We start from the raw sequence: 12017 nt of genomic DNA on the forward strand, positions 1-12017 counted from the left end.
ATGTCCCCGATGGTGAGGGAGTCCAGAACCAAAACCACAGTCTAAGGATAAGGCGTAAGCCATTTAGGACTGAGATGAGGAGAGATTTCTTCACCCAGAGAGTGGTGAACCTGTGGAATTCTCTACCAAGGAAAGCAGTTGAGGGCAAATCATTAAATATATTCAAGAAAGAGTTAGATATAGTTCTTAGGGCTAATGAGATCAAGGGATACGGGGAGAAAGCAGGAACAGGTTACTGAGTTTGGATAATCAGCCATGGTCATATTGAATGGCGGAGCAGGCCCGAAGGGCCGAATGGCCGACTCCTGCTCCTATTCTTCTATGTTTCTATGTGCAGCATAGGCATACCAGAATAATACCTAGACTTCAAGGGTTAAGTAATGAGGAAGATTACACAAATTAGGGTTTTATTCCCTGGAAGTTAAAGTTAAGGGGCGACATGATGAAAGTTTTCAATATATTAAGGGGAACTGATAGGGTAGATAGAGAAAAGCTATTTCCACTTGTTTGGGAGCACAGGACTGGGGACATATCCTAAAAATTAGAGCCAGACCTTTCAGGAACGAAACTTCTACAAGCAAAGGGTGGTCAAAATTTGAACACTCTTTCACAAACAAAAAACTGATGCTAGGTCAATTGACAATTTTAAATCTGAGATTGATAGTTTTCTGTTAACACTGTTGAAGGTAAAATAAATAATGCTTCCTCTTTCAGTCTTTGTATATGGAGTTATGTCACAGATCACCCATGGTCTCATCGAGGGGTCGAACATGTTTGAGATGCTAAATGGCCTACTCCTGTTCCTATGCGGTTTAGGGGATGAAATTCCAAAGCTTAGGACCTAGGCGCTAAAGGCACAGTTGCCCATGATGGAGTGATTAAAATCAGGTATGTGCGAGAGGCCAGAATTTGAAGAACATAGAGATCTCAGAAGATTGTAGGGCTGGAGCAGATTCCACAGATAGGAAGGGGCAAAGATGTGGAGTGATCTGAAAACAATGAAGAGTTTTGAAAATTGAGGCTGTGCTGCACCGGGAGCCAATGTAGTTCAGCAAGCACAAGAATGAAGGGTGAACAGGACTTGGAGCAAGTTAGGTTGTGGGCAGCAGAATTTTGGATGAGCTGAAGTCACATCATTACGTGCCTCCGTACAGATTACAGAGCATTGTGCAGACTACAGTACCTCTGCTGTAGAGAAGGAGCTCAATTCTAAACTGGACCTCAGCTGTTTGAAGATTGTAATTCCTATTGCAATGCAAATATTCAGCCCAATTTCCAAATGAATGTGTGCAGTTCTTTATTGGTGTAAACCCTTAGTACCTTCATTGTGTGAATCATCTGCAGACTGTCTTTCCATTTCATTTGCATGTATATTCTAACAGCTCTGGAGAGTGCAGGGTCCCTTCCATTTTGTGGGAAGTGTTTCATCAAATGGCAGAGCCCAGGGGAGCACACTGCAAAATATTCATAACTCTGTGCTTCCATGAACCTCTGTTCCACATACATTTAACACCAAAAAACTCCTAGTAGGCTGTTTGAAGGCAGTGCCATTACAAACACAGATCAATATTCATTATATCCATTAAACTATGTATGAGTACTGCTTTCATTTAGAAATCTATTGCAAATTACAGATAATGGGGCCAGAGTCAATAGAAAGTCTTCTACAAATAATAAGCTCATGAATATGCAACAAAGCAGGCTGACTTAAATCAGAAATCCTTGGGTCGGAGATTTTGGTTCCTGTAACAGTTAAGTGGGAGGTATTAGTGAAACCAAACTGCTGGCCATAAATTATTCAATTATTGGTTAAATTTATAGATTGGAGCTATGGGGCTGATAATCATGTTTGAAATTCTTATATTAAAAGAAAATGAAAGGGCAGTGCTGAGAAAGCGTACCTGGTCTCTTCAATTTCAGCTGCTCTTTCTTCTTGTAGTAGCTCTAAATTTTGAGACACAAAGACCTCCATTGCTGCACCTATACAAGAAACAAGTAAAGGAAAATGGGAACATTTAAAATTTCAAATAGGACTTCACTTCAACTTACTTGTGGGAGGAAAGGAGCTATCATTGCAATGAATTGCATGAGAATCTTTAATGGAAAAATAAAACTTCCAAAAGTACTTCATGAATGGAAACAAGAGAGGGAAAGTGTAAATCATGTCATGAAGGGAGAGATTAGGTGGTATGAACAAAAGCCGGGATCAAAATATGGGCTTTGAAAAAGTTTTTGAATGGAGAAGAGGAGGGACGAGGTGAAGGAATTTAGGGAGGGAATTCCAGAGAAGGGGACCAAGGCACCTGAAGGTTGTGCCAGCAAGAGAACGTGGAGGGAGACACTGATACCAGAATCCGTATACTAAAGAAGGTGGCAGAGATGTGAAGAAATAGCTAGTCATCCTAAAAATAAAATCACTCAGAATATGACTGCTTGATAAATGTGAACCAAAGAGAGACCAAAAGGAGTTCAGCAGACTAAACCTACATGAGAGATTGTGTGTAGGCAGGTGAAAAGTCCAAGCCCACAGGTTTACTTTATCCCAAGGACATTTTACTAGTTTATTAGCGATACTCAATGCAACATATTAATAGGTCTGCAACAAGGCTGTGCATGAGCTCACAACAGTGACTAGCTCAGTGAAGGGAGTGTTTCCAGTCAAGCAACAGCTCCTCCAAGAGAACAAGCAGTCTGCAGAGTCATTGCAAAGCTATGAGCCACTATTGCTGTACTCTCGCTACGTAGGGTAGTTTACCTGTTGGACAAGATACAGGCAACATGGTAACAGTCAAGCAAAGCCCATATCCCAGGCAATATTAAACTGCCAACCACCTGTTTTTCACCTGAAGAAAACAAGCAGCCAGCAGTTGAGAATAGGGTGGGGAAGAGGCAGCTTGGCCGCACCATTGATGAACACCGATTTCCAGTTTAAATATGCAAATAGTTTTCAGGTGTGTAGTTTTCAGGTATGCCACATATGCTACTCATTTGCAGCAGGCATTAAGCAGCCTAATCAGCAGTCCTTCCCCGAGAGTGCCTCCCCAGAGTGGGAGCCAGAAGATTTCCCACAACTGGCAAGCTACAGCAGGCAATTGCTTGGCAATATATAAATGAGGCCGAACCTGGAAGAGGTACAGGTCTCCCAAAGCCAGCTTCAGTTGGGCAGCATGGCCACTCCAATTTTGCACCCCTTCTAAAACACCCTCCCCCAAACTGCTTATGTCTAATAGCACCAGAAAGTCTCAACATGTCTTATAGGGTACTTCACCAGAAAAGATACATTAATATTGTTCAGGGTAGCATACCCATGCAAGATGTCAGACAGATTCTCACATATGTCACAATGGGCGCCAGCAGATAACACCTTCCTCTGAGCTGACATTGGCTTAAGATGATGATCAAGCACTTCCTTGGAGAAGTGTCATGGATGCTGGAGATAACACGCCCATTATGAATGTAAGATTTGATCCAAATATTAACCAAAATTCAAATTCTTTGAAGAGCAAGCGGTGCTTTATATACAAATCTAGCTTTAGCTACACAAATGGAACATGTAAACACTTCCAAGAAGAGATTGGATTCCTGAACCTTTCATGTATTGCTTGTCATCTTCAATGTTTGTTAAGGACAAATCTTTAATGGGTCTGATTTTACATCAAAGAAGGAACACCTTTAAAATCCAGGGAGCCTTTCAGAGTTTCTAACATTATTTTGCTACAACACTGCATGTGATGAGGGCAAAGAGTCACACCGTGTGGGTTATCATCCCACGCAGCTCATCAGAGACTAGAATTCAAAAAATTTGCTGAGAACTCCCAAGGGTTTTGAATTTTGCCTTTTCAAGTTTTTAAACAGACCAGTTCAAATACTGTGCAAAGTTAGTTATTGTATCAGTATCACACCAAGTTCTGAGGATGGCTCCTGAGCCTGAAATGTCAGCTGACTGACTTGTTCCTCCACAGATGCTCTCTGACCTGCTTATTATTTCCAGCTCTCTGTTTTTGTTCCCAAGCAAATGAATCATAGAAAGTTTAAGGCACAGAAAGAGACCACTTGGCCCATCGTGACTGTGCCAGCTGAAAAACGATCCACCCATTCTAATCCCACCTTCCAGCATTTGGTCCATAGCCCTGCAGATTACAGGGTGAATATCCAGCCTCCTATGAATGAGTTGAGGGTTTCTGCCTCAACTACCTTTTTAGGCAGTGAGTTCAAGACCTCCACCATCCTCAGAAGAAATATTTCCTCATCTCCCCTCTAATTTTTCTACCAATCACTTTAAATCTATGCCCCCTGTTCACTGACCTCTCTGCTAAGGTAAATAGGTCCTTCCCATCCACTGTATCCAAGCCCCTCAAAATTTTGTACATTTCAATCATATCTCCCTTCAGCCTGCTCTGTTCCAAGGAGACCACCAGCCTATCCAATCTTTCCTCATAGCTTCATTTTCCCAGTCCTGTCAACATCCTCGTAAATCTCCTCTGTAGTTTCTCCAGTGCAGTTACATCCTTTCTGCAATGAGGCGACTAGAACTTCACACAGTACTCAAGTTGTGGCCTAACCAATAAGTTATACCGTTCCAACATAACGTCCCTGCTCTTATATTCTATACCTCGGCTAATAAAGGAGAAGATTCCATATGCCTTCTTAAACAACTTATCGACCTGTCCTATTACCTTCAGGGATCTGTGGACATTCACTCCAAAGTCCCTCACTTCCTCCACACTTCAGTATTTTCCCATTAATTGTGTATTCCTTTGCCGTGTTTGACCTCCCCATATACATCACCTCACACTTCCCCAAGTTGAATTCCATTTGCCACTGCTCTGCCCATCTATATCGTCCTGTTATCTAATGCTTTCCTCCCCACTATTTACGGCACTGCTAATTTTCGTGTCATCTACAAACATACTCATCATACCTCCTATATTCACATCTAAATCATTAGATGTACACTACAAACAGCAAAGGTCCCAGCACAGATTCCTGTGGTACACAGGCTTCCAATCGCAAAAACAACCCTCAACCATCACCCTCTGTCTCCTGCCACTAAGCCAATTTTGGATCCAATTTGTCAAATTGCCCTGGATGCCATGGGCTCTTACCTTCTTGACCAATCTTCCATGTGGGACCTTATCAAAAGCCTTACTGAAGTCCATGTAGACTACATCAACTGCTTTACCCTCATCTACACACCTAGTAAGGGGACCCAGAGGGCAGGAGTGCAGGAGCCTCAGCCTTTGCGATTGCCCAACAAGTTTGAGGTTCTTTCAGCTTGTTTGGATAGAGTGAGGGCTGCAGGGTGGATGAACAACCTGACCATGGCACCATGGTACAGGAAGCCATTCAAGTGGAGGGAGAAAAAAGGAATGTAATGGTAGTAGGGGACAATATAGTTAGGGAGATTGACACTGTTCTCTGCAGCAAAGAGCAAGAGTCTAGACAGCTGTGTTGCCTGCCCAGAGGCAGGGTTCAGGACATCAGCTCAGGGCTGGAGAGGAACGGACAGTGAGAGGAGGAGGATCCAGTTGTCGTGGTCCATGTAGGTACCAATGACACAGGCAGGACAAGGAAAGAGGTTCTGCATAGTCAGTATGAGGAACTAGGCACCAAATTAAGAAACAGAACCTCATAGGTAATAGTCTCTGGATTATTACCTGAGCCACGTGCAAATTGGCATAGGGCAAATAAGATTAGAGAAATTAATGCGCGGCTCAAAGACTGGTGTGGTAGAAGTGGGTTCCGGTTCATGGGGCACTGGCACCAGTACTGGGGAAAGTGGTGGCAGTACCGTTGGGATGGTCTACACCTGAACCGTGCTGGGGCTGCTGTTCTAGTGAGCCGCATAACTAGGGAAGTGGAGAGGGTTTTAAACTGAATAGTGGGGGCAAGGGATCAAATTTCAGAGGATATGATAAATCAAGGAGCAGAGACAAGGCAAGAGAGGAAGGTATGAATATGGGAAATGATAAACAGACTGACAGGAAGGGACAGAGCACACAAATCTAAGAGTAAATCAACAGATAAGGCTACAGGTTACAAAAATGATTTAAAAAAAGGATAAAACTAAAGGCTCTGTATCTGAATGCACGTAGCATTAGAAGCAAAACAGATGAACTGAGTGCGCAAATAGAAATCAATAAGTAAATCTGATAGCTATTACTGAGACATGGCTGCAGGACGACATGGATTGGGACCTGAATACTGAAGGGAACATGGCATTTAGGAAAGACAGGAAGCTAGGAAAAGGTGTGGGGGTAGCTCTCTTAATTAATGTTGGTATTAGCACAATAGAGAGGGATGACCGAAGTTCAGGAAACCAGGATGGAGAAGCCGTTTGGTAGAGATGATAAATCATAAAGGCAAGAAGTCACTTATGGGAGTGGCGTACAGGCCACCTAACGTTAACCACACTGCAGGACGGTGTATAAAGGAAGAAATAACGGCAGCCTGTCAGAAAGGTACAGCAATAATCATGGGGGTGATTTTAACCTACATATAGACTGGAAAAATAAGATGGGCAGAGGTAGCCTAGATACATAGAATATTTTTGGGATAATTTCTTGGAACAGTATGTTCTAGAGCCAGAGAGCAGGCGATACCAGACCTGGTATTGTGCAACGAGTTGGGATTAATGACCTCATAGTTAAGGTACCCCTAGGTTGTAGCAATCATAACCTGATTAAATTTTACATTCAGTTTGAGGGAGAGAGGAGTGGGTCCAAGACCAGTATTTTAAACTTAAATAAGAGCAATGATGAGGGCATGACTGCGTGGGTTTCCTCCCACATGCCAAAGACTTGCTGGTTGATAGGTAAATTGGCCATTAGAAATTTCCCCTAGTATAGGTAGGTGGTAGGGAAATATAGGGACAGGTGGGGATGTGGTAGGAATATGGAATTAGTTTAGGATTAGTATAAATGGGTGGTTGATGGTCGGCACAGACTCGGTGGGCCGAAGGGCCTGTTTTAGTGCTGTATCTCTAAAACTAAAACTAAATTAGGTTAAAGGATAGGTCAATAGAGATGCAGTGGCAGACATTTAAGAGAAGACATTTCAGAATAGATACATTCCAATGAGAAAGAAAAATTCCAAGGCGGTGGTGGTGGGGGGGTGGGGTGGGGACCGCCATCCCTGGTTAACTAAAACAGTCAAAGATAGTATCAAACTTAAAGAAAAAGCCTATAATTGCGCAAAGATGGGAGGCAGGTCAGAAGATTGGACAGAACATAAACTGCAAAGATTGACTAAAAGACTGATTAGGAAGGGGAAATTAGAGTATGAGAGAAAGCTAGCTTGAAATATAAAGACAGATAGCAAGAGTTAGTATAGATATTTAAAAAAGAAAAAAAAAAAAAGAGTTAATCAAGTGAACGTTGGTCCTATAGAAAATGTGTCTGGGGAATTAATAATGGATAATAAGGAGATGGCAGATGAATTGAACAGGTATTTTGCATCAGTCTTCACTATAGAGGATACAAGTAACATACCAGAATTAGCTGTAAGTCAGGAAATGGAAGGGAGTGAAGAACTCAAGAAAATAACAATCACCAGGGAAGTGGTACTGAATAAATTGTTGGAGCTGCCATCTGACAAGTCCCCAGGTCCTGATGGACTTCATCCTAGGGTCTTAAAAGAAGTGGCTAGTGAGATAGCTGATGCATTAGTTTTAATTTTCCAAAATTCCCTAGATTCAGGGAAGGTTCCGCTGGACTGGAAAGTAGCCAATGTAACTCCTTTATCCAAAAAGGGAGAGAGACAGAAAGAAGGAAACTACAGGCCAGTAAGCTTAACATCTGTCTTAGGGAAAATGTTAAAAGTTATTCACAATATATATTAATGATATAGATGAGGGAATTAAATGTAATATATCCAAGTTTGCAGATGACATAAAGCTGGGTGTGAGCTGTGAGGAGGATGCAGAGAAACTCCAGTATGATTTGGACAGGTTGAGTAAGTGGGCAAATAAATGGCAGATACAGTATAATGTGGATAAATGTGAGGTTATCCACTTAGGTGGCAAAAACAGAAAGGCAGATTACCTGAATGGCGATAGATTGGGAAAGGGGGAGGTGCAGCGAGACCTGGGTGTCCTTGTGCACCAGTCGCTGAAAGTAAGCATGCAGGTGCAGCAGGCAGTTAAGAAGGCAAATGGTATGTTGGTCTTCATAGCGAGAGGATTAGAGAACAGGAGCAAGGATGTCTTGCTGCAATTATACAAGGCCTTGTTGAGACCACATCTGGAGTATTGTGTGCAGTTTTGGTCTCCTTATCTGAGGAAGGATGTTCTTGCTATGGAGGGAGTGCAGCGAAGGTTCACCAAACTGATTCCTGGGATGACAGGACTGACGTATGGAGATAGATTGGGTCGATTAGGCTTGTTTTGGCTAGCGTTTAGAAGAATGAGAGGGGATCTCATAGAAACCTACAAAATTCTAACAGGACTGGACAGACTAGATGCAGAAAGGATGTTCCCAATGGCGGGGGAGTCCAGGACCAGAGGTCACAGTCTAAGGATAAAGGGTAAGCTATTTAGGACTGAGATGAGGAGAGATTTCTTCAATCAAAGTGGTGAACCTGTGGAATTCTCTACCAAGGAAAGCAGTTGAGGCCAAATCATTAAACATATTCAAAAAAAGAGTTATAGTTCTGAGGGCTGATGGGATCAAGGGATACATGGAAAATGCGGAAACAGGTTACTGAGTTTGGATGATAGAGCCACTATCGTATTGAATGGCGGAGCAGGCTCGAAGAGCCGAATAGCTTACTCCTGCTTCTATTTTTTCTATGGTTCCATTATTAAAGACGTTATAACTGGACACTTAGAAAAATTGAAGGTAATCAGGCAGAGTCAACATGGTTTTATTGAAGGGAAATCATGTTTAACCAATTTATTGGAATCCATTGAGGGAGTTACATGTGCTGTGGATGAAGAGGAACCAGCAGATGTATTGTACTTAGATTTCCAGAAGGCATTTGATAAGGTGCCACATCAAAGATAATTGAGGAAAATAAAAGCTCATGGTGTAGGGGGTAATATATTGGCATGGATAGAAGATTAGCTCGCTAACAGGAAACAGAGAGTAGGCATAAATGGGTCATTTTCTGGTCGGCAAGATGCAATGAGTCGTGTGCCACAGGGATCAGTGCTGGGCCTCAATTTTTTACAATTTATATAAATGACTTGGAAGAGGAGACTGAAAGTATGGTTGCTAAATTTGCTGATGATACAAAGATAGGTAGGAAAGTAAGATGTGAAGAGGACATCAGGAGGCTACAAAGGGATATAGATAGGTTAAGTGAGTGGGCAAAAGATCTGGCAGATGGAATATAATGTGGGAAAATGCGAAGTTGTCCACTTTGGCAGGAAGAATAAAAAAGCAAATTATCTAAATGGTGAGAGATTGTAGAGCTCCGTGATGCAGAGGGGTCTGGGTGTCCTAGTGGATGGATTGCAAAAGGTTAATATGCAGGTACAGCAGGTAATTAGGAAAGTTAATTTTATCGTTTATCACGAGGGGAATTGAATACAAAAGTAGGGAAGTTATGTTTCAGCTATACAGGGCATTGGTGAGACCACATCTGGAGTACTGTGAGCAGTATTGCTCTCCTCATTTAAGGATGTAAACGCCTTGGAAACACAGTTCAAAGAAGGTTTACAAGATGGATAGCTGGAATGGGCAGGCTATATTATGAGGAAATATTGGACAGGCTAGGCTTGTACCACTGGAATTTAGAAGAATAAGAGGTGATTTGATTGAAACATGTAACATCCTGAGGGGACTTGACAGTGTGGAAGCGGAAAGGATGTCTCCTCTTGTGGGAGAATCTAGAACCAGGGGTCACAGTTTAAAAATAAGGGGTCGTCTATTTAAGACAGAGGTGAGGAGAATTTTTTCTCTCAGAGGGTCACGAGTCTTTGGAACTCTCTTTTTTTTAAATTCATGCATGGGATGTGGGCGTCACTGGCCAGGCCAGCATTTATTACCCATCCCTAATTGCCCTTGAGAAGGTGGTGGTGAGCTGCCTTCTTGAACTGCTGCAGTCCATTTGGGGTAGGTATACTCACAGTGCTGTTAGGAAGGGAGTTCCAGGATTTTGACCCAGCAACGGTGAAGGAACGGCGATACAGTTCCAAGTCAGGATGGTGTGTGACTTGGAGGGGAACTTGCAGGTGGTGGTGTTCCCATGTATTTGCTGCTCTTGTCCTTCTAGTTGGTAGAGGTCGCAGGTTTGGAAGGTGCTGTCTAAGGAGCCTTGGTGCATTGCTGCAGTGCATCTTGTAGATGGTACACACTGCTGCCACTGTGCGTCGCTGGTGGAGGGAGTGAATGTTTGTAGATGGGGGTACCAATCAAGCAGGCTGCTTGGTCCTGGATGGTGTCGAGCTTCTTGAGTGTTGTTGGAGCTGTACCCATCCAGGCAAGTGGAGAGTATTCCATCACACTCCTGACTTGTGCCTTGTAGATGGTGGACAGGCTTTGGGGAGTCAGGAGGTGAGTTACTCGCCTCAGGATTTCTAGCCTCTGACCTGCTCTTGTAGTCATGGTATTTATATGGCTACTCCAGTTCAGTTTCTGGTCAATGGTAGCCCCTAGGATGTTGATAGTGGGGGATTCAGCGATGGTAACGCCGTTGAATGTCAAGGGGGAGATGGTTAGATTCTCTCTTGTTGGAGATGGTCATTGCCTGGCACTTGTGTGGCACGAATGTTACTTACCACTTATTAGCCCAAGCCTGGATATTGTCCAGGTCTTGCTGCATTTCTACACGGACTGCTTCAGTATCTGAGGAGTCACGAATGGTGCTGAACATTGTGCAATCATCAGCGAACATCCCCACTTCTGACCTTATGATTGAAGGAAGGTCATTGATGAAGCAGCTGAAGATGGTTGGGCCTAGGACACTACCCTGAGGAACTCCTGCAGTGATGCCCTGGAGCTCAGATGATTGACCTCCAACAACCGCAACCATCTTCCTTTGTGCTAGGTATGACTCCAGCCAGTGGAGGATTTTCCCCCTGATTGCCATTGACCTCAGTTTTGCTAGGGCTCCTTGATGCCATACTCGGTCAAATGCTGCCTTGATGTCAAGGGCAGTCACTCTCACCTCTTTCTCAAAAGGCAGTGGAAACAGATTCTTTGAATATGTCTAAGGCAGAGGTAGATAGATTCTTGATAAGCAAGGGGTGAAAGGTTATCGGGGGAAGGTGGTAACGTGGAGAAATCAGTTCAGCCATGAACATATTGAATGGAAGAGCAGGTTCGAGGGGCCTACTCCTGCTCCTAATTCGTATGTTTGCACATCAAGTGCACTATCCTCATCTATCTTCTTTGTTACTTCAAAAAATTTGATCAAGTTGGTCAAACAAGATCTTCCCTTCACAAATCTATGCTGACTATCTTTGATTAACATTTGCTTTTCTAAGTGACAGTTTATCCTGTTTCTCAGAATAGATTTCAATGATTTGCCCACTACTGAGGTTAGACTGACTAGCCTGTAGTTATTTGATCTTATCCCTCACTCCCTTTTTAACCAGAGGTACGACATTAGCTGTCCTCCAATCCTCTGCCACCACACCTGTATCCAGGATTGGAAAATGATGGTCAAAACCTTCTGCTATTTCCTCACTTGCTTCATTGAACAGCCCTGGGGTACACTTCATCCAGCCCTAGTGATTTATCAACTTCCAAGGATGCTAATCCCATTAATACCTCCTCTCCCTATGTTTATCCACATCCAATACTTCACACCCCTCTTCCTTAACTACAATATCTGCACCGTCCCCTGAAGGATGGGCAAAAATTGTGCCAGCTCCAGTGCACAAGAAAATCACATATCACTATATAACTGTATGACTACTAAGTCGTCACATAATGGAGGTATTAACAGAGATTTATAACATCCTGCACTCTGTCTGAACAACAGCAGCCATTACACATTCACATAATCCACGCACTAAATCTCAGTACTGGGCCCGACCAAAATCCAAGCCCCCCCCCCCAAAAGCCTCACTT

At 43.1% G+C, this 12017-nt stretch overlaps 1 protein-coding gene across 7 annotated transcripts in view; it reads right to left on the reverse strand.

Annotated features, from left to right (window-relative positions):
- ighmbp2 (immunoglobulin mu DNA binding protein 2) overlaps window positions 1-12017 on the reverse strand; it is a 91671-nt gene that overhangs the window by 79473 nt on the left and 181 nt on the right. Inside the window, exons 1-2 of one of the 7 annotated variants that reach the window (XM_068046014.1) lie at window positions 4677-6427; window positions 1902-1980 (exon numbers count right to left, since the gene is read on the reverse strand). In XM_068046014.1, coding sequence (XP_067902115.1) covers window positions 1902-1980; window positions 4677-4815 — 218 coding nt within the window. In that variant the 5' untranslated portion in view covers window positions 4816-6427. The other 6 variants (XM_068046013.1, XM_068046008.1, XM_068046009.1 and 3 more) reach the window with 6 other exon arrangements.

The sequence above is a fragment of the Heterodontus francisci genome, chromosome 14 (genome assembly GCF_036365525.1).
Source record: "Heterodontus francisci isolate sHetFra1 chromosome 14, sHetFra1.hap1, whole genome shotgun sequence".
Classification (NCBI taxonomy): Eukaryota; Metazoa; Chordata; class Chondrichthyes; order Heterodontiformes; family Heterodontidae; genus Heterodontus; species Heterodontus francisci.